This window comes from Lepisma saccharinum, chromosome 2 (assembly GCF_977018435.1).
Source record: "Lepisma saccharinum chromosome 2, izLepSacc3.1, whole genome shotgun sequence".
NCBI classification, from domain to species: Eukaryota; Metazoa; Arthropoda; class Insecta; order Zygentoma; family Lepismatidae; genus Lepisma; species Lepisma saccharinum.
In genome coordinates, this window is record NC_139230.1 from 13,200,066 (window position 1) to 13,221,844 (window position 21,779).

General features: G+C 37.3%; 1 protein-coding gene across 3 annotated transcripts in view; it reads right to left on the reverse strand.

The window, feature by feature from the left end:
- The window catches only part of LOC145983915 (CAP-Gly domain-containing linker protein 4-like), a 147,296-nt gene that overhangs the window by 61,915 nt on the left and 63,602 nt on the right, over positions 1 to 21,779 (reverse strand). For all 3 annotated transcript variants that reach the window (XM_083117048.1, XM_083117049.1, XM_083117047.1), the window contains exon 5: positions 16,171 to 16,320. In XM_083117048.1, coding sequence (XP_082973174.1) covers positions 16,171 to 16,320 — 150 coding nt within the window. The remainder of the gene's footprint in view (positions 1 to 16,170; positions 16,321 to 21,779) is intronic.

Consider the following 21,779-nt stretch of genomic DNA (forward strand, 5'->3'; position numbering starts at 1 on the left):
AAGAAGTAAATGGTGTAGTCCAGGGAGAGAATATCCAGGGTTGAGTAGGATATTGCACCATGGAATTTAAATTATTTGCATTCCACTGAGGTAAAGGTACATATGGATTCACCTGCATACTCTGCGAAGGCCTTAACCACGGTTCGGCTAAAGAAGGTTGAGATTGTTGTTTAGATTGTTCAGTGTTGCTTCGTACTGTGTTCCAATTACATCTACCCCGTTGGTTCCTTACTGGACGTTTGTTATAACCACTTTGTGTATTTGGTTGAACACTATTCGGAGATGAAAAGCCTTCATCCGTTTGTAAAGTATTTTGGATCTGTTGATTTGAACATGGATTTGATTGCTGAACGTTGCTCGAAAATCTACTTGCACCACCAATTGTTGTAGGTTCGGTATTTTGGGAAGATGTAAAATTTCTGGTCTTACGAAAATCTTGCGTTTTGACAGAAACTTGTCCAACATTGAATGATTGTTTGGATTTGTTGTTCAGAAATTTGGTTGTCTTATTTCTTCTCATAAATTCTTCCTGGTCCTCTGGAACTCTAAAAGATTTGTTTTTTCCCGAATGAACCAAATCAATTCTGTCTAAAATAGATATCAGTCTGTCCATACTTGGTATGTCATGACATGACACATATTCTGACACATTTCTCGGTATTTGTCGCAACACTAACTGAATCATATCAGATTCAGATGGGTCTTCTTCCAAATTTGAATAGGCAGAATAGAGTTTCAATGCAAATGTAGCTAAGTTTTCATCAACATTAGGATCAAATTTTCTTGTTCGTAGAGCTGCCAATTGTGCTTGTACTACTTGTTCAGAAGCATAGTGATGCAAAAACTTTCCTACGAAATCCTGAAAACATGAAAATCTCTTCTTATGAGAATTATACCATAACAAAGCCTTGCCGTAAAAACACTTATATATACTATTCAGCCTATATTCCTCCGGAACTCCCATTAGATTGAATGTTGAAACTAACTGATCAATATAGTCTCTAGGACTTTGTTTCTCTAAATTTCCCCCGAACTTTGGGAGTAGGTTCAAGTCACTCACTTTTAATATGCGTTGCATAGTCTCATTACAGCCAGTTACTATTGCTTGTGAAGGACGGTTATTCAACGAAGTCATCGAATTCTGAAGAAAAGGTGTCATTGGGTCAAACGGTTCTGTAGTTACTACTGTGCTATCCTGATTATTCGGACTTATGAAGTGTACATTACTTCTGGCAGTACCAAAACCTGTGCCGCGATTATATGTAGCATTCATTCGTTCAGAATTATTGTCTAACACACAACTATTTCTGCAAACTGTTAATGGGCAGGAATTGGTATGAATGCTACAGTTAATAGAATCCGTAGTCATAGCATTTGTTGAACAGCCCGATAAACAAGCATGGACATTGCTAGTACAATTGTCAGGCGAGTTGTGAACAGAACCGGTGTTAAATTGCCCTTGTAATGAATTATCACAACGCATATATCTCGTGTGACATATGAATTAGTGCAAGAAGCATTTGTACAGTGTTTAGAATTAACATTATTGATGGCCTGATAACGCTCCCTAACTAATCTGCTTCTCTTCGTTCTCTTGCCCTTGTACATTTGCTTTACATGCGTAGTATTAGAATCTTCACTCCCAAAATCTGTTACATCTGTATCAGATGAAGTTGAGTTTGTATTTTTGCCTTTAAAATAAACAAATTTCTTCTTTCTCTTAACATGGTTTCTAGTTAAAGCTGTTATTGGAGTAGTTTGTGCAGCTTGAGAATTGACATCGACTTGATTGGCTTCAGACACGTCAGATATTTTATCAACGGTTGGTGCATTATCATTCTCAGGAGCTAACACTTTTGTACTACTAATGTGCCCTATTTTAGTTTTAATTACACCAATCTCATCTTCTAAGCGAGAAATAGATACTTGTTGTTCATTTAGTGTAATTTTAACAGCACTTATATTGCAGGTTTGTTCTTCCGCTTGTGACGTTAGTTCGACGAGATGTTCCTGATGAGAAGAAGTCTTTGCAATAAGTGATTCTATATTAGACTGCACACCACTTAATTCCTCTTTAACCTCATTTTTAAGGGCGTTAGTATTTATTTTGCAAGCATCAGCCACCTGTTTTATTTCTTCTCGGAGTTCTCGCGAAACGTAACAAGAGACTGATTGAAACTTTCTGAAAGAGTCGCAGTTATTAACTCCTGACTTTCAGAAAACTTTTTCATTTGATCAGTGAGTTGCTGTTTCATATGCTCTTCGCTGTCTGTAAGCTGTTGTTTCATATGCTCTTCGCTGTCTGTAAGCTGCTGTTTCATCTGCGCTTGGCTGTCCGTAAGCTGTTGTTTCATCTGCTCTTGGGTGTCTGTAAGCTGCTGTTTCATCTGCGCTTGGCTGTCTGCAAGCTGTTGTTTCATCTGCGCTTGGCTGTCTGTAAGCTGCTGTTTCATCTGCTCCTGACTTTCTGTAAACTGCAACTGAACGTCATCCATTTTATGAATTATTGTCTCCAATAATGCATTGAAATTAGTATCTTTATTGTGTTCAGTCCCATGCTGGCTAAACATCGGATCACATACTTTGCACAAGTACTGATCAAATGTATCAGAATTACTGGAATGTAACGCTGCTAACTGTAGACATTTATGGTGATATAACTTTCCACATTTGCGACAAGTTATACACTTAGCATTCTTATCTGGATCCTTACAACAACCGAAATTTTCAACATTGATTTCCGCATTGTCAGAAATCAAGCTTTCATCAATAGGTTGTCCTTTTCGTGTTGATCTTTTCCCTTTATCTGTCATTATTTAACTATATTATTAAGAAAAACGCATAGCTAAACACTTACTAATTCGAATCCTGGAAACTGGGTCGCCAAATTATTGAAACCTACACATTTTTATCAACATAAAACTAGATTCCAATATTAATATTTCTTGTATTCATAACTTATATATGATACATAACTTTTTTTACAAACTGTTTACTATATTCGATAGTCATATGTTTCATTTTGAACACGTACGTTCATAAATTCACATTACAAACTCATCATAACACAACACGTACGTTCATAAATTCACATTACAAACTCATCACAACATTGTAACTATTGTGCTCGTCACAGACGGCACGACGTTTCCGCCTCGTTCCGTAACCATGTAGGCCAGACAACACCCAACATGCATAAAATATTTCAAGTATGGAAGGGTAACAGAAAAAAGAAGAGAGGTAAAGTACACAAATGTACCAGTAGGTAAGAGACCAGATTTTTATGACGACTGTGCAATGTACACACTTATTACACCAATCTGAGTGTAAATAATGAGCAATTTCTTCCAAAATTAATTTTTTCAGTAATTTCGTAGCTGCGGAACAGCAGAAACACCCCATACTTCTTACCAACATACAGTTTTTGAGTTGTTTACAAAACAAAAGCTAAATTAGCTGTATTTTACAAATTTTTCTGCAAGATGGCATAGCAGCCACTATGATTATCATTTTTTGAATGAATAGAAACTTTGTATACCTGACTTATTGGTACCAGTAGTGTTTAAAGATTACCATGACAATTTAGGACATTTTGGGGTAGATAAAATGATGAGAAGGATTTTAAAACTGTATAATTGGAGAAATATGAGGAAAAATGTCAGATCTTATGTTGCAGACTGCATTACATGTCAAAGTACTAAAGATAACACACACCCACCTAGACAAACACTGTTAATGCACAGTATGGAAGGTAAAGATATTGTTTTGTTCATAGACATTCAGGGCCCATTACCAAGGAGTAAGAGAGGTGAAAGATTCTTACTAACTATTCAAAATGCAAAAACTAGGTTTCTAACTGCATACACCTTACGTAACAGTACTACCGACAGCATACTACGGAAGCTAATTGATGTCTATTTTTTACATTTCGGGATCCCAAATTTAATAGTAAGTGACAACGGAGTCCAGTTCAAGGCAAATAAATATGTACAGTCGTTAGCCTCTCTAGGCATAAAGGTTGCTTACACCCCGGTATACAAACCAAGCAGTAACCTAGTAGAGAGGATACACAGGGATTTGAACCGGCTTATGCGAGTGGTCTGTGAAGGCGCGCATAATGCTTGGCCAGAGCATGTCACCAAAGTTGTTAACTTGTTGAATGGAAGTGTCAACCATTCCACTGGTTTTGCACCCATAGAGCTTCAATTAAATTATCCCATAGACAATGCAGTAAGAACACACTTTGATTTACCAGCTGGTGAAGAGATGAACTGGGAACATAAGCTGTACATGGCTAATATTAATAACACGGGTGAAAGAAACACCAGAAACACCAGGATAAATGCACAATTATCCCAAAGGCAAAATGTCTCTGTAGGTAACTTAATCTTTTTGAAAACACACTTTCTTAGTAGCTTATTGGATGCCATAAGCAGGAAATACTGCAATACCTTCTCCGGTCCTTATTACTGCTACCAGGAGGAGAGAGTTGATGTGTTCACGCTGTTGGACTGCTGTACCGGCCAGATGGTAACCAATCAGCATGTGGAAAACATGAAGCTGTGGCACTGTACCGAAGGTAAAAGGACATTGTACCTCAGGATGTTGAAGGGTAAGAGACCAGATCTTTTTCCACAGGATGTTAATGATACACATGTTACATAACACACATACTTTTCAAAAGGGAAGTCCTCTTAAAGGACTGGAGGCTGGGAGACTCTTTTACACTTGATTCTCAGGATGGCGTAAATAGAATCTTGTTCTTTATTTCTCCTTCAACCTAAAAATTGGTTCTTAAAAACAATATTCGGCTTGTCTTTCATTTTCCAAACTAAAAGCGTTACGCTGTTAAATAAGGCACTTAAAATGAATTTTGAACATAAAAGCTACAATTTTTGTAACAAATTCTTACATTTAGAACTTAATAATAACAATTAAGCTATAAATTACTTAAATATAAAGAGTTAATCTTGTATTGTTTCATAAAATTGAGCTACTGTGACGTAGAAATCCAAATTTTGTCTGAACTGGTACTTTTGCGGAGAACTTGAATTTTAAATCAGCCATAAAATGCTTAATTACAGTCGGATCTTTATGAAAACTAATTACTGAAGTCATAAACAGACTACCCTTGAGGGAAATTACAAAAAATCAACCAGGACTTGCATAATTTTATTTTTAATTATCCAGTTTTTATACGAAGGTGTCGTATCAGAGTCTCGTAAACCGAGAAACCTCAAATTTATGTAAAAATTTTATTTTTATTTCATGATATCTACTTCAAACTTGTTTAATTGTTTAACATAAGTGTTATAGATGTTTTGCAACCAACTACCATTTAAAGTTAGTGAAAATCAGTGTTGCCAGCTAATTTTTTTGAAATTTTTGACGTCCCGAGGAATTATTTTCCGAAATCACCTTTCTTCGATGTACTGATTTAACCAGCATACCTGTGACTTGTGTAATCATACAGTATAATAGTTACTATGTAACAATTCATTATAAATTGTTTTGCAACCATCAACTTGAATATTTTTCTCAGCAAGCGTGATTACCTGTACCTGCTGAATGCGACGGATGACCTGATGATAGATAAGAATTTATAATGAAAGGGAGACCAACTTCTTCGTTTTATATATCTCCCTAGGGTTAATTTCTTGCTATAGAGAACCTCAAAGATCAAAATTTCTATTCTCAAAGGAGACTAGAACTCAAAATTTATTTTTGCCACCATTTTGGAATACTTTCGGTATACCCCGGGTAACTTGGAAAGATTTTTTTTGGTGTAGAAGTTAAGGAGTTAGGAAGAGGAAGACTGGAGCACACCGCGTGTCACCTGTCCTCCCAACAGCTCATAAGACGCTATGGCAGCGTGAGCTAAACATAATTTTAAATATGGATTTGACTTAATCATTGCGGAATTCGACAGTTTTCATGCGCGGAGCATATTTTATTTTACACTTTGCCTTCTTTAGGCTTTAAGGGATTTTTTTTTTAATCAACATATTATCTTGCTGTCGGATTCAAGGGGGGGGGGGCTCTTTTATATATACATGCGGGTTGGGTTTGGACGTGTTCGGTTCCTGGATTCTATCAGCCACGTGACAGGTCGACATTTGGCTGCTAGAAGTTAGGGCCTAACTACGTAGTCCTCATAAAATAGCCCTGCGGGGCTAACACATTGCAACAATTGCTTAAGAATAAGTAAGGCAACAATTACACTCGACCAAAAAGCAAGAATTTCATACACATGCATACACTTGTAATATAGTTGTATTTTAATCTTTTGATTCGTGTTTTATGATGTAACTAACAGAAGGTGGTGTTAGGTCTTCTGTTTGTAATAATCTCATATATTTGCTCATATTAACTTCTTTATTACATTTAAACAATCATATCCTCTAGTATATTTGTGTGTTTAAATTTTATGTTTTTATCATTTTGTAATCCTATTTTTTGTAAACTTGTGTAATCAGGTGCAACACTATATATGCACACACGTGACTCAGTAAGTCACCGTATCATTTTATTAATGCCTAGTTAGTGATGAAACTTATAATCATTGTTTATTAAGGATAATTAGCACAGTCATAGTGCCATGTAATCTTTTATTTACTTAGAAGAAGAAGCAGTTTTTTTTGTTTTTTTCATTTGTTTGTCAATATTTACAGAAAATATTAATATCAATTGATTATTGTTTGATCTATTTCTATGTTTTATCTAAAGGTGTATTTTGATTTATTATAGTTAATATTTGATAGGCTAGACACACCAGACCAACCAAGGCATGGAACGGCCAGTGATGTATGATGAAGAAAATAAGTTGGGTCTGTATAGTAAAATAAGGATTATGTTTTTATAATAACTAGTTTCATGCACCATTTAGCTTTGATCAGGAGAATAGGGAGACTAGATCTCCATAATAATTATTCACTGTTTGCTTTTTACGTTGATAAGGAGAAAATTTAAATTTTTTCATTTTAAGTGGCTCAAGTTGCATAATTTTACTTAATGTGAGGTATAAAACACAGAATAAATACATCTACCACATACACTTGCCAACAACACATAACAAGGATGGTATTGTTATAAGAAGTTTGTAATTTTTAATTTGCCCAAGGAGGCCTATGCTTTACATAGCATAATGACGGTGCCTATGATGCACACATAATTCCTGCCATAGAGCAGAAGGTTTGCCCATAGTGGCCATTATAGTTTTAAGTATGCACATGTAAGGGGCTGAATGCCCGTGCAGCAAATACTGTGTTAGTTGTTGTGTTAGTAAAGCCTTGAGCCCAGTAATGAAATATGAAATAAGCAAAAACAATGAGATAAATTGAAGAGAAGGGTGCATGAAGAATATAAAATAAAGGGAATTTTTCTTATTTTAATATCTGTAAATACGGAGAAACTAGTACTCACTTTTATCTGCGAAGCTGTTTTTTCTTCTTTTTCGATTAATTTCAGTGGCCACTGCCACCATCCTCGTTGGAACTTGCTGCGCAGTGGCCACTGAAATTAATCGAAAAAGAAGAAAAAACAGCTTCGCGGATAAAAGTGAGTACTAGTTTCTCCGTATTTATATACTACCGCGTCTCTCTTTTCCCAATCATGAAATTAATATGTGTATCGGTAATTTTTCAATTTTTTATTTTTAAAACTAGCCAACAAATTTTTATATAATATTTTATTAAATCCTGTATTGATTTTCATACTATCTTTGTAGAAACTACAAATCTTTGTGTAATTTTCATTATTCAAAAAAAAAAAATGTAATCAAGAGACATAGTGGTCAAGTGCACGAAGACAAGGAACTTAAAGTGGTAAAGAGACTTGAAGTTGTGACATGTGAAGAAAGTGCATGAAGATAGGTTAAGACTTTCAACTAAACATATTCTAATGCCTTTAAAAACTTTCACAGAATAAGATACTACAGCCAAAGAGATGGCAGGAGAAGAGGCACCAAGGAGACTCCAGACACATTTCTCCGGCTGATACGGGAACTCCAGTCAGACAGACCAGATGACAGAAGGAGAAGCCAGGACAGGCTACCATTCCAAGACGACTAGGCAATGAGGGCAGCACACCATTATCATAGACCGTATTCCTGAGCCACTCGACACCAGGGTTGGCAGTTGGAAGAGAGAAGAAGATGCCATGGGCCCCAAATGAAGCAGCAAGGGCACAACTCACTTGCCCAGAGCCAATCCAGGCAGGAGGAGAAGCAGCAGAAGAGAACTACAGCCATGGGAGGAGGAAAGAGGCAGGCAGACTTGCCCATAAGAGGCAGATGTGACCCGAACACTTAAGTCTACGGGTGCTAGGGTTACATTCTGACCTAAGTTAACATCGGTAGGCAAGACACTTCAGAAGTCCTGCAGGAGGCAACGCAACAGCTAGCTGAAAAAATTTGCTTCCCTACAGTTCAGCAAATTTTATTCGGGAGCAGGGGGATGTATAACCGATGTGCCAATTACAAATCCCCAGATGTGCCAATTACAAATCTCCATCGGTCCTTCTACGCTTTCCCCCAAGATCTTATTTTCTGCTCTCTGAGAAGAAATCCAGATGCCTCGAGAAACGAGCGTTCGTTCCCATGAAGCCTCCTATATATCACCACCCCTACTTCAAGGTGAAGGAAACAGTGTGTCCGGCAATAAACTCCCATATCTGTCCCGTACAAATTCATCTAAACTCTGGCTAACGTCAAGATAACTTCAGCCCAGATGGAGCCTATCGAGATAATTTCGGCCGAGAAGGAGCTAATCACCTGGAACTTCAGGCATTTAAAATTTAAAGACTTTCTTCTCCGTTTTAAAACAAGGAACTTCTGTTCTCAGTGAGACGGTGCAGGTGGCCAGGCTCGGATTCTAGACAATCGCCCTACACATGGTGTTCTCCACGAGACGCATAAATTCCACGACCACCGCCCGCTAGTCTCCTCATAGACAGCTCAGTGACAAGAATGATTAGTACGGAATTTTGAACTTCAACCCCGCCAGAACATTTCTCTTAGTATCTCATCGCTTCGATGCGATTTCGACAGCAAAGGAAGGAATAACTTTACCCAAGTGTCCGAGTTGTGTGCGATAAAATTTGAGCTGAGAGCCATTAAAATTAATTAGAACAGATGCTTTTCATTCCTCGAGATCAGCTCTCAAACAAGGTGCTATTGTGTTTTCATGCTATGCGATTATCGCCTCTCAGTAAGCAATTCTCACCCTTAACACCCCCGTGTGTTACGATTCTCGTCCCTACATGTAGAAGTGACCACGTGTGGGCGGAGCAAAAAGTTCAACGACCAATAGAGTGAAGGACAATTCTTCGGAGAACGGAAAGAAAAGAGGAAGTAAGGACTTAGCAAAGGCAGTGGAAAGTTAGAGTAGAAATAGACAGTTCGATTAGGCAGTTCGACATTCACTTTTTAGAGAGACAGTTTTAGAACATTCACAGTTAAAACTTTCAGCACCTTTATAGGTCAAAGAGAAGTTGTTTTCTCTACTCTGGACCATGCATAGAGTCCTAGCTTTGTGATATCAAAATTCTCTAACGTAACTGATTAGGAAATGGTGCTAGAGTATAGTGTTTACGTGCAGCGTCAACCATCAGCGGTCTGCGCTGCTAGCTTGTTTTAACGCGGTGCATTATGGGTCTTCGAGTGTTTTGTCTGGTGTAGGTGAGCGACCAGCGATTGTAAGTATTTCTACAGTGATGTATTAAATATTATATCGTAACATGTCCTAGTGTTCTGATTTCTGATTTTTCAATTTTTGATTCCTACCTGTAAACAACATTTGGCTTGTAAACGAAGACCAATGCAGAGGGAACATCATCGTCTTTCTCCATTGGCCGAACCAGTGACCGTTTACGCAATGTACAATTCTAATCTTATCTAATTCAAATTGTGTTCGTACATTGTAATTGCTCCTTACATGAAAGAACATCCATGCCTTAAATAACGTAACCTTGGTTCGAACCCCAAACGCCCCATCATAAATTTCAATTATTGTTATAACACCTTTAAAATTATAACACAGTACTATTGTACTTGTACTTTGATTGTTGTTCTGTCCCATTCATTTTCTCTTTTCAAGACTTCCACCCAGCACACATATTTCCATTTCCACGCTGTCTTCATTCATCAAACTACGCTAAATACTCCTGTTCCTACTGTGAGATTATCATCAAGGTTTCCAAGAATGAATGTCTTTCTGCATATCAAAACTGTCCCTCTTACAACACAGGATGGGGGAGAGGGGTTGAACACCTGTCGGGCAACTTTTCCTTTCTATGGAATTCCAGTAATGGTGATGTAGTGAGATCAAATTCAACATCTTTGTGCAGAGGATGAAGTGATCCCACAACTTATAGTCCATGCGGTCTTAAAAAGATTGTTTTGCGGGCTTGCAGCAGATGACAATATGGGGGTGTGTCTGCGAGAACCAATCTGGTCCGCGAATAAGCGAGCCCGGTTGCCGCAGCTAGCTCGCTGCACCCTTCTGGAAGGGTGAGTGACCTTTGCCTTTTGTCTCTTTTCCTTCTGACATCTAAAATTACGCAGTTGCTCTTGAACCTGAATACGCGCATTCAACGAACATAGCGTACTGCAAGTAAAAAGAAAAAAAGACAAGCCGGTTTCTCATTCTTTAATGCCCTGCATTGGAAATCTTGCTCCTATGTCATTGACATGACAACATGGGAGGGTATCAAGCAGTGATCCTTCCTCCCCTCCCTGCATTTCCTCTTTTCCTTCTGCAACTTGGTGTGGCGTTACCCCCACACCACCTATAGGACTTCATGGCATGGTGCTAAGCACAGGGGAGCACTTTACCTTTCTTTTTTTTAACTTGGCCAGGCGGGAATGAGCACACTTCTGATAAGACGGCCGCTCCACCACCTGTTCGTCTCCCCCATCCGCTCCCTCTCTTACAAACCAGTCGGGGGGGGGGGGGTCTGTGAGCAGCGGGCAGCTGGCAACCAGCACCAATGTTTTGTCTCCTGGCTCCAGAGCTGACTCATTCAGCCTGAAGGGAAGGAAAACGGCAGTGTTTTGAATCTCGTCTCAGAAGGTTGTTTTGATTTGATGATTAGGAAACAAGAGCGGCAGACACAATGCAAAAGTTAAAAAAAAAGGACGAGATCATTTTTTTTTGTTCTGTTAAACACCTTGAACACACAGAGTAGTGCAGGAAGGAAATGCACATGATGCTAAGAATGACATAATCGCAGTCATCTTCGGAACCACTCATGTGCTGAAAATAAATCACACAATATTAAAACGTTGACGGAAAGACAATAAAAAAAAAGGAAACACGTTATTTACGGGGAAACTATTGGTGGAAGGAGTGTTTGCCCTCCACAAGACTTCTAAATCCAATAATAAATCGTTGATTAATATGAATGTAAATAACAATCAGTGGCATGCCCAAGGGGGGGATGATGGGGTTATAACACCCCCCCCCCCTGGGCCCTTTGGCCAGTATTTCTGGAAAAAAAAGTCATAGACAGGAAAAGATGGCAAAGTGAGGGCTGACTACTATAAAAAGTATACATAACCCCATCTCCCCTTTCGAAAATCCTGCACGCGTCACTGATAAATTCATGTGACGTCTAAAAATGTGTAAGTTTGACAAAGCTTGTTTTGTTCACTTCATGCTGTTGGGCTGATCGGATACATATGCAGCTCAAAATGAAATCTGGACCATTCTGCATGTCTTCAGGACACTATGATTGCAGTATATAAAGATGCTTGGCGTCCAGCTATAAATGATCACCCCCCTCCAATTACCTGGGACTTCAAGAACTAGCAAATAATTACCAGTTTACAGAGTAAATGGAGATCCCGCACAATCAAATGCATCAACTGAACCTAATAGCTGGCAGTTAAAAGCAGTCATCCACCATCCCTACCCTATGAAAACAGGTTCCGTTAATCCGTCATTGACTTTCACACCAGGTCTTCCTTTTTTCCTTAGAAATTCATAATCATACTTCTATTCCATTGTTAAACAATTTTTGACATGATATAACCCTAAAAAGTCGATTGTGTAGTCATTTCTTACTGACACTTGAATTTCACCCCTCCCATATGCTTACCTGCTTTTTACGTTTCCTGCATTTTAAGTTTTTTATCTACAGGCCCCTGAAAAATGTAAAATCGGGGTTTGACTGTAATTGGACCATCATGAATCACAAACTTGCTACAAAATCTGCTGCCTGCCTGGTAGGTGGATGTATTCAATGGCTGTGGGATTATTCTTTGTTAGCATATTTCAGAATAGGTCTAACAGGTGTGACCAATGAATTTTTATAATTAGGACGATGTTCAAAATCTTAAGAAGCATTATGTTTCTCTTCTGTTTCTTAGTTCCTGATTCGAGTACTGACAATTGTGACGTTGTCTCATTGGTTTCATCATTATATCTATTCTTATCGCTACAAATATTCGTGAGGGATAAATACAATGTTAAAGAATCAAACAGTACACAAACTACCTAATTCTTAAATGCTTAGAATTGGAAAGATTAAAATTAGGCTCCCAGTCCCTATAGTCTATCGATAAACAGCTGCCTTTATATCAAGGGGCTACAGGTTCATTCCCTGCTGGAGGTAACATTAAGTATGTGGTTTGCATTCCACTAGAAACTGTAGCTCTTGTCTCGATTAGCCTATGTGCATAATACAAATCAAATCATCATTGCTAAACAGTGTGAAAATCAACATGCTTAGGCAATTTTATTGCTCGCAGTCCTAGTCCATGTTAATTAATTTTGATTTGAGAGCTTAGAAAATAATTTCTGCAGTACCTTCATAGTGGCCAAATTTGACTCCATGCAGGAGAATCTTTCAAGAACATCTATTGATCCAATTCTGATCAGTATTTATGTGTAATATATCATCAAATAAAATTATAATTTTCAGCAGTTATTTTCACTAATCGAAATGCTCAGTGCAAGAGTTGCAACTTTGGTTGTATGTCAATGAATTTGTCTCCTAGTAGAGCTAAATTTGTAGTTAAAATATGTTTGTTCCTTGAGAGTGACACCCACTAAGTGGACAATATTTCTACATCCTCTCCATTTTTAGACCTAAGTTCTGAATTCCAGTCGTTGAACAAGAAAACGATACTTCATCATGGCAGAGAAAATGGTATCATTAACACATTTTCTATTCAAGGGTGGAATTGTTTATTTGATGCATAATTTACGAGGGGGTGCTGAAAAGTTCGTAGCCCAACCCAGATGGAGTGCACGTGGAATGATGAAACTTTACAGTTTTAAAGAACATATCTTGGTATGTACACATGCAAATTTTCATATTAATAACGGAATTGGTATTGTGGTTTTCAGGCCCCGGAAGTGACCATGTGTGCCCAGCCAGCGATTTTCACAAACATCGAGATCAGAGCCATCATCAAATTTTTGTTCCACCAAGGAAAGTCGTCAAAGCAAATTCATGAGGTAATCAGTGGAACACTACGGAACTCTCCTCCATCATATGCAGTTGTGAAGAAGTGGGTGGCACATTTTAAACGTGGCGATTTTTCAACAGATGATGCTTAACGTGCAGGAAGATTATAAACAGTGACTGTCCCCAAAATCGTGGATCAAATTCATGACCTTATTCTTGAAAATCGCAGAATCTCAGTAAAACGTGTGGCAGAGATTATGGGCATTTCTCGGGAACGCATTGGTACCATAATTCATAATGATTTGGAGATGCGCAAGTTCTCGTAAAAATGGGTTCCCAAAAATCTGTCAGCAGATCAAAAGCGTGAAAGAGTGACGACATCAAGGGAAGTTATTGCCCATTTTGAACGCAATACCGACCAATTTCTGTCACGAATATTAACCATGGATGAAACATGGTTGTACCACTACGATCCTGAAACGAAATAACAGTCAATGGAGTGGCGGCACTCAGGTTCCCCTTGCCCCAAGAAGTTCAAGATGCAGAAGTCAGCTGGGAAAGTGTTTGCAACATTCTTCTGGGATAAGGATGGAGTCGTACTCATAGACTACTGCCCAAGGGTCAGACATTTAATGCAGAGCATTACTCTGCATTACTCACAACATTGAAAGACAAATTGAAAGTGCAACGCCGCGGAAAAATGAAAAAAGGAATTCTGTTCCTGCAGGACAATGCCCCTGTCCATCGAGCACTGCAAACACAAGTGACATTGCATGATCTAGGGTTTCAATGTCTAGATCACCCCCTTATTCCCCAGATCTAGCTCCGTCAGACTATTTCCTATTCCCCAAACTCAAACAACACTTGAAAGGATGCCATTTTAGATCTGATAAGCAGGTGATAAGTGCTACGGAGCAGTGGTGTGTGGAACAACCTTCAGAATTTTTTTTCACTGGTCCGCAAAAATTGGAGCACCATGCAAGGAAGTGTATTGCACTTCGGGGGGAGTATGTAGAATAACTGTAAAATTTCATCATTCCACGTGCACTCCTTCTGGGTTGGGCTACGAACTTTTCAGCACCCCCTCGTATTAAGTTAGTGCCCCTTTTCTGAGGCACGAAAAGCTACAATCTATCGCCACCTATCTATCTGTACTTTGAGAAAGAGCTTGCAAAATCTTTGTACTTAAACAATGTTGTAGCTGCTCATAACAAGAGCCATATTTTATAGTAGTTTCTTTCCATGGTTCATTTTCTCATTTTAGCAAAAAAAAAAAAAAAAAAATACACTCTCTACATAGAAATCGTGTTCCGTGTAGTAGTTATACATATATCCAGCAAGTTGATACTGAGTGTAGTTTTGTGGTGTAGTTTGTATTGTTCATATGAATAGTAAGTAAGTGATATTATTCCACTCAATAGCATCTTAGGAAAACAAAAGTACTTTCATATATGATAGAACAAAATGCAACATCTCAGTGATTAATCTTTACGTCTGAGTGTAAAACATGTCACTGGTAAAAATATATCGTATTAAAGTATTAAGAAAATAGCCGGTATTAGTTAGCACCCCGAGAATATGACTTCGAAATCTGGAGCCCCCCCCCCCCCTTATTTCAGGCTGGCACCGTCACTGGCCTTGCAGATTTGCTTGTGCCTTTTTAGGTTTGGTACGGCAATCTTCTTTCAACATCAAGAGCAGGGTCTGGTCGCCAACCAACGCCTTTCCAATGGTTACCTGTGCTGGTGCCTCACCCTGTTTGAGCTATTCATAGTGGCATTGCACTTGGTACAAAGTTGCACAAACACTTTTTGGAGGAATTCTATTTATACACATGCTTGGGGGTGAATGGGAATTTACTGCTTGCAAACGTAAATGTGTTTCTTCATCGATCCAACAAATGCCTTGCCCAATTTGATCTATCCAACTCTGTGTGTTTGCACTTGCTGCAAAGCCTATGATTGATTTTGGAATAAATTATTGGGGTATTGTATTTACACGTCATCTACCACTCGGGGTTCCCAGCAGGATCTGACACTGACATATAATATGCTTCTATTGCTGCCCCTCCCTTCCCACCTCTCACTAAAACATTATCCTCTACAACTCTAGCAGGATAATTGAAAACATGTAGTCTTTGGGTGAGGGCTCTCCCTCTCACGTGATCTGGAAAGGTGGGAAAACGTTTTTCAAACTGTAGCACACAAGTCCCCCCATGGAAGATGCATTAACATAGATTTATTTTTTGGTCTCTTTCTCGCTTAACAATATGGATTTTTTTTTTGGGGGGGGGGCTTTTCTTTTTCTCCTCCCTAGGTAATTTGTATAACTATCAAATACAAATACTTGCATACGTGCATAACGACATGTATAAAGAAGTCAAATGTCAAGAAATTAAATACTGGTTTAAAAGCAGCTACAAGCAACTTGTTTACAGGTACTATATTGTTAAAATTATGATAAAGTTTCAAAAAACAATCACATTTGCGATTTGATACATAATGTGATAAGTTAGGCCAAAATTGACAAATTTGGAGCTAAAAACAGCTGAAATTTGCAATTCAAGTGTGTTGCGATGTTTCACAGCTGCAAAGGTATCCCTTCATATCTACAATATCGAGACCATGCTGACAGTCCAAGTCCTGGCTCACTGTGATCAATATTTTTGAAGATATTTCTCTTTTTTTAACATGGGTCATAACAATATCCTGATGACAGTGGTGGGTGGTACTAGTGGTATTAAAACAACATGTGACTTACCCAAAGGAATTCGTCCTAAATCATCCTTCGTCACAAGATCTGCTCCAAACTGGATAAGAACACCGGCTGCTTCCAAGCACAAATTCCCAGCTGTTATGTGCAGTGCAGTGCCATTGTCATATTCATGGCAAGGATTATTTATATCCACTCCTGTCAGAAAATTAAAAAATCTTGTGATATCCAGAAATTTAACATTGCATCAGCTGCTTATGAAATAGTTGTGAGGTATAAAATTAAAAAACACAATCCAAACACCAAAGTTAACAACAGAGGCACACAACGTAAAACTAGTTGTGGACAAATTTCATGCAAAAGCTCCTAATATTTATATAGCTGCATTTAAAATTTGTACATGCTTTTAGCTTATTTAATACTTCAACCAAAAACAAAATAAAAAAACATGCTGGACCATTAATCATTGGATGACAACATGTTTTTCTTTGATAAATAATTACAAATTCTTTAGCCACAGGCTTGTGAAAAAATATATCCATGGCTTAGACAAAGAAAAATGCAAAATGATATTTATACGTTTTGACAAAAAAAAACAAATACTATTTCAGAGTATGCCACCATATGAACACCATAAGTGATGTTTTAGACTGAGTATCAAAGTGACATTCATAACAGTCAACAATATTTGCAAATGTTTGTAATGTAGTGTTAACCATTCACCATGTCTGAACATTCATCTCAAGCTCCAAAAATATATACAATATATATAAATCGTATAGTACATAAATACACACATGTCCATTTTCAATGGCAATTATAAATACATAATCATTACTAATCATCTAATGTGCTGCCACTTAAAATGTGGAGATTTATCTAATCCATCCTCAACGCAAATATTTCATTCAAATTGCAAAAGTTGCACATTATCATCATATTAATACACCTTAATAAAACAAAAATACTAATATTGCCATTTGTAATTAAATGTCAAACTAAACAATGATTTATTGCAATTGCAAAATTGCTGCATTCATTTTATCACTTTTCTGATTAATGAACATATTTAATGTACAATGACATATCAGAAATCAACAAATTATAATTTGTATATCATTTGGAGCTGTGGAGATATTTTATAATTGAATTATGCCCCACTGGGTATGAATCAATATCAAGATATTTCAGGCCAACTTTAACATTGATTTGTCCATGCAGGTATGTGATACAGGTTAAAATTTTAGGCCACTCACATGAACCACCATGCTCTCTACATACCATAGTTACTATGATAGCAAGTGGTCAATATCATATCATATCATTACCAACAGTTATATCCAGATGCTACGAATCATGGAAGAGGCATCTAACTACCACATGGGAGACCGAGAGTGGGTGATCTCAGACACACATTTTCCATTGGAGAGCTTTCAGAGACAAATGACATGGAGGGTTCAGACTCAAGTGACAAGCGGCATAACCATAAACTGCACACACACAGAAACAGGCAGGCACTTTCCCTTCCAGCCTGCTCAAATAAAGCATTCACTGCACATGCGCCATCAACAGATCAAGGCGATACAATGCATGCCATTGAGAAAATGGCCCAGTCCAAGTGACAAACAACAGGTGTAGCTTGTGTCACTACAGTATGAAAGGTAACATTTATTTCTCAGGGTTTCTTTTCAAGTGACACATATCATTTGTCGCTTCTGTCTAAATGCTCCCCAAATATCCCTGCACAAGAGGCTCTGGGTCCACTCAGTCTCTTATCATGGATACCTGGTGGTAAACTTAGCAGATAAGGCAACCAGTCTGATCCTTATCTAATCACTTTCACTATGACAGAGATAGAGAATATGTGGAGCCTTGCCACCACATTTTAATGTCTTCATAGCACAGTGCAATGTATGGAGAAGAGCTTTACATCTTTGAATCTAGATGGTCTATTTTACAAATATCATAAGCTTTGTATTATATATTTAGAAACCTATCACATATACTCAAAAGAACCTCCCTAATTTTATAGTTCATGAGTATAAATAGGTAACATTATGCCAAACTTTGGATTGCACAGATAAAAAGGTGGATAAAAATAGGTATAATACATTCTCCTAGGCTACACTTCAAGAATTCTTCATGTGAATAATCGCACATCTCTAGCTGTTATAATTCATGAGATATTAATATGATATCAGTTGATGACAGTAATAGAGAAAAGAAAAATAACTTTGAATTGTACATTTTTTGACACCCTTCACACGGATTTTTCATCCCCATAGCACTTATAGTTGCTGTGATCTCATCTACTACCATGATGATGTTATTGACATACATATTTATGTTTCTGATGGAAACCCGAAACACAACACACATTGCGGTATTGCTTTTAAGAGCTTGCAAAAGGTGGTAAATTCATTTCTCTACCATATTTTGACATGAAATAATGTGAAGTTAGATGTGAACTTATCAAAAATTTACATTTTTTAACTCCTCTCACTCTTTCCAGGATCTGGCAAGTAATTCCATCACCTTGATTAATTCCACAGTAAAATGTGGAATGAAAATATTTTTTTAACAAAAAAAATGGAGTACTGGTAACCTTGATTATTATGAATTATCCTAAATGAAACTAAAATTACTTTTAGAACAAAACTTATGTGCATTAACGTAGTAAAGTTGCCATGATAAAACATAAAACACATTCTCTTAATTTAAAATTGCTCAGAAATGTCCAAGTATGTATCAGTATTGCTGTAAGTTCAGTACCAGAACTAAAAAGTTTCAATTTACTTTCTCATTTTTAAAAAAAATGTCATTACACTCAATTTCTGCCACAAGAACTAGTCACAGTCTTATGATTTTGTGCCTAGATTCTAAGATGTTTACGTGGGTGGTTTGTAAGTAAATGGAAAGGAAAATAGGAATTAACTTGACTTACTTTATTTTTCAACATAATCGTCCATGAAGCCAACACACTTTGCCCAACAATGTTCTAATGGAATTATATCATTTTTATAAAACTACTTATCAATATCGTCCTCGTCTGTGGCTGTGTGGTCTAAGGCACTGTGCTTTGGACTCCGGCTGTGGGACGGCATAGGTTCAAGTCTGCCTGGGTTCAGTCTCTGGATTCTCAGCCTGTGTACAAGACCGGTGGCAATCCACCATCATGAGGAAATCGAGGAGCTACGAGTGAGTAGCATAACCCAGTCTTGGAAATCTCCTATAACGGCTGAGGGTTCAACATGCTGACCCCATGTCACCCAAATACCAGTTGAAGATCTTCACACCTCTAGGTAAAATTGTGGGAGGGAGACTGGCAATCAGGAGATCAGCCTAGGCCCTTCAAGGGCTGTCGAGCCACGGGTTATTATTTATATTATATTTATACTTTTCAATATCTGCAAAATGATCAACAGAATGCACCACTTCAATGTTCTCAGAAAATATTTATCTTCTGAGCTATTTCTTAAGATTTGGGAATAGATGAAGTCTATTGGGTTTGGCTTATGCTCAGAACACACTCAACACTGAGATCAGGCATACATTCAAATGTGAGCAAACACTGCACCCATCGAGCCTAAGATGCTGTAAACATATTCAGTTGGAATCCCTATCATATCTATTTCTCTAACTCTCAATCATTGAAAGATTGAAATGCTGTACCATTATTTTCTTTACTTCACATTTACATTAAGATCAGATTAAATAGTAAACACTGAACAAATATTCTGATCAAAATGCTATTTATATGTTTGAAACAAACTATCAGAGATATGTGACACATTATTTCTTTGTAGAAGCAACTTGTATTTGAATTTTTGTTATTTAGCGTCGTTATTCTGCCACTTTAGGCTAATCACGATGATGAAATTGATGAAGGTACATTCACAAAGAACACCCATGCCCACGGAGGGATTTAAACTTTGAGGTTGAGATCAAGAGTCAACCACTTAATGCGTGCAGGCACCAAGCTGGCTGTAGAGGAAACTGCTAGATCCTCAACAGTATGACATAAAGGTGATCATTAAACATGAGGTAATAAATGTTAGTGCCATTTGCTAGCAAACCATCTTTCTCTCAAAGATAAATGTACTTTTGGACATAATATTTTCCAGTCATTACAACAACCTGTTCTTTTGGAATGTTTAGTTCCACATTTCTAAAGCACATCCACACAGAATTCACAGAGTGAACAAATATTGCAGATTTCGTGTCAGTAGACACCCTGAAAGAAGTTTTCAGAATCAAATTTAACCTTTCTAAAGGTGTGCATGCATGTGTGATTTTATATGTTGGACTTCCTGCCAAGGGGATATATAACACACTTTGAAAATCCCACAAATTTCAATTAAATGAGTACAGTGGAACCTTAATTTTACGTTTCTTGCTTTGGCATTTTCCCACATTATACATTCAATCTTGATGGCCCAAACACAGCAGAATGTTACAAAATTTTCCTCAGTTTAATTTTCCCTGCATTTTAATTTTTTTCATCTTGATCCCGTGAAAAACGTAAAATTGAGGTTGCACTCTATAATGCAATTGTGTGAAAAACTGAAAATTCAAAATCAAGGTTTCAAATATCGTACCATAAATTTTACCAAAAACAGATGCAGAAACAAAACAATCTTTCAGACTCAGGAATCTGACCTTTTCTATGCAAATTAAACATCCCAGAGGCAGGATTTCACTCTGAATATTCAACATTTGTGGTAACTTGAGTACGGAGACACATAAGAGACAATAAGCTGTTAGATGTACTTGGAAATAACTTCCAAATATGCATGTCCAAGTTAAGCATCACATACTTCAAAAGCACATGCAAAACACACCATCAACTTACACTTTTCTAACTTCCTTAAAACTTAAGGTGCCTCTGGATAGCTTCAAAAAGTGTCCCTATGAAATTTATTCCTGAAACCATTAACAAAAGACATGGAAACAAAAAGTCATTCTGAGGTACAAAAATCTATATAATTAAAGAGTGTAACATTTACCTAAATTGACAAATGCCAAACAAAGGTAACTTTTCTAATATGGAATGGGCACACATGTATCAAAGTCTCAGTATTATTTATATAACATACTTAACAAATTCAGCCAATGGCATGCTTTCACAATGAACATGAAATATCAACCAGTGTGTTCCATTTGGTCAGTTTGCACCATGATTTTCATAGTATTAACAATTGCAATTATCGAACAAAAATACATTTAAAGAATTCCTTACCTATGATTCACTATTAATTGGGACACCTCAAAGTATTGTTCCACAAGATATCAAAATAATGATGGAAACAAAAATGCACAAAATAGGAAAGATATGTATTGGCTGAAACATTTGAAGTGTATTCCTCATGACTAGTGACAATGATACCAGTAGTTTGAAAGAGGAGTTCGAATTCCACTTAAAAACTGTGGTGTAGCACTAGTGTTTAAAGTGGATTTAAAATAAGGATTATGGGGAAAATTTAGCAACACATAATTCAAAGTTCTACAAACGATAAAAATTATTCTACCAACATTAATTCCAGATGGTCAGAAAATTGACAAAATGCAGTGACAATATTATACTGATTAAAAACACTTTTCTTTTACCAGAAATCTTAAAAAAGGCCAATATTTCAGTGTTCAATAAAGGCTGTATC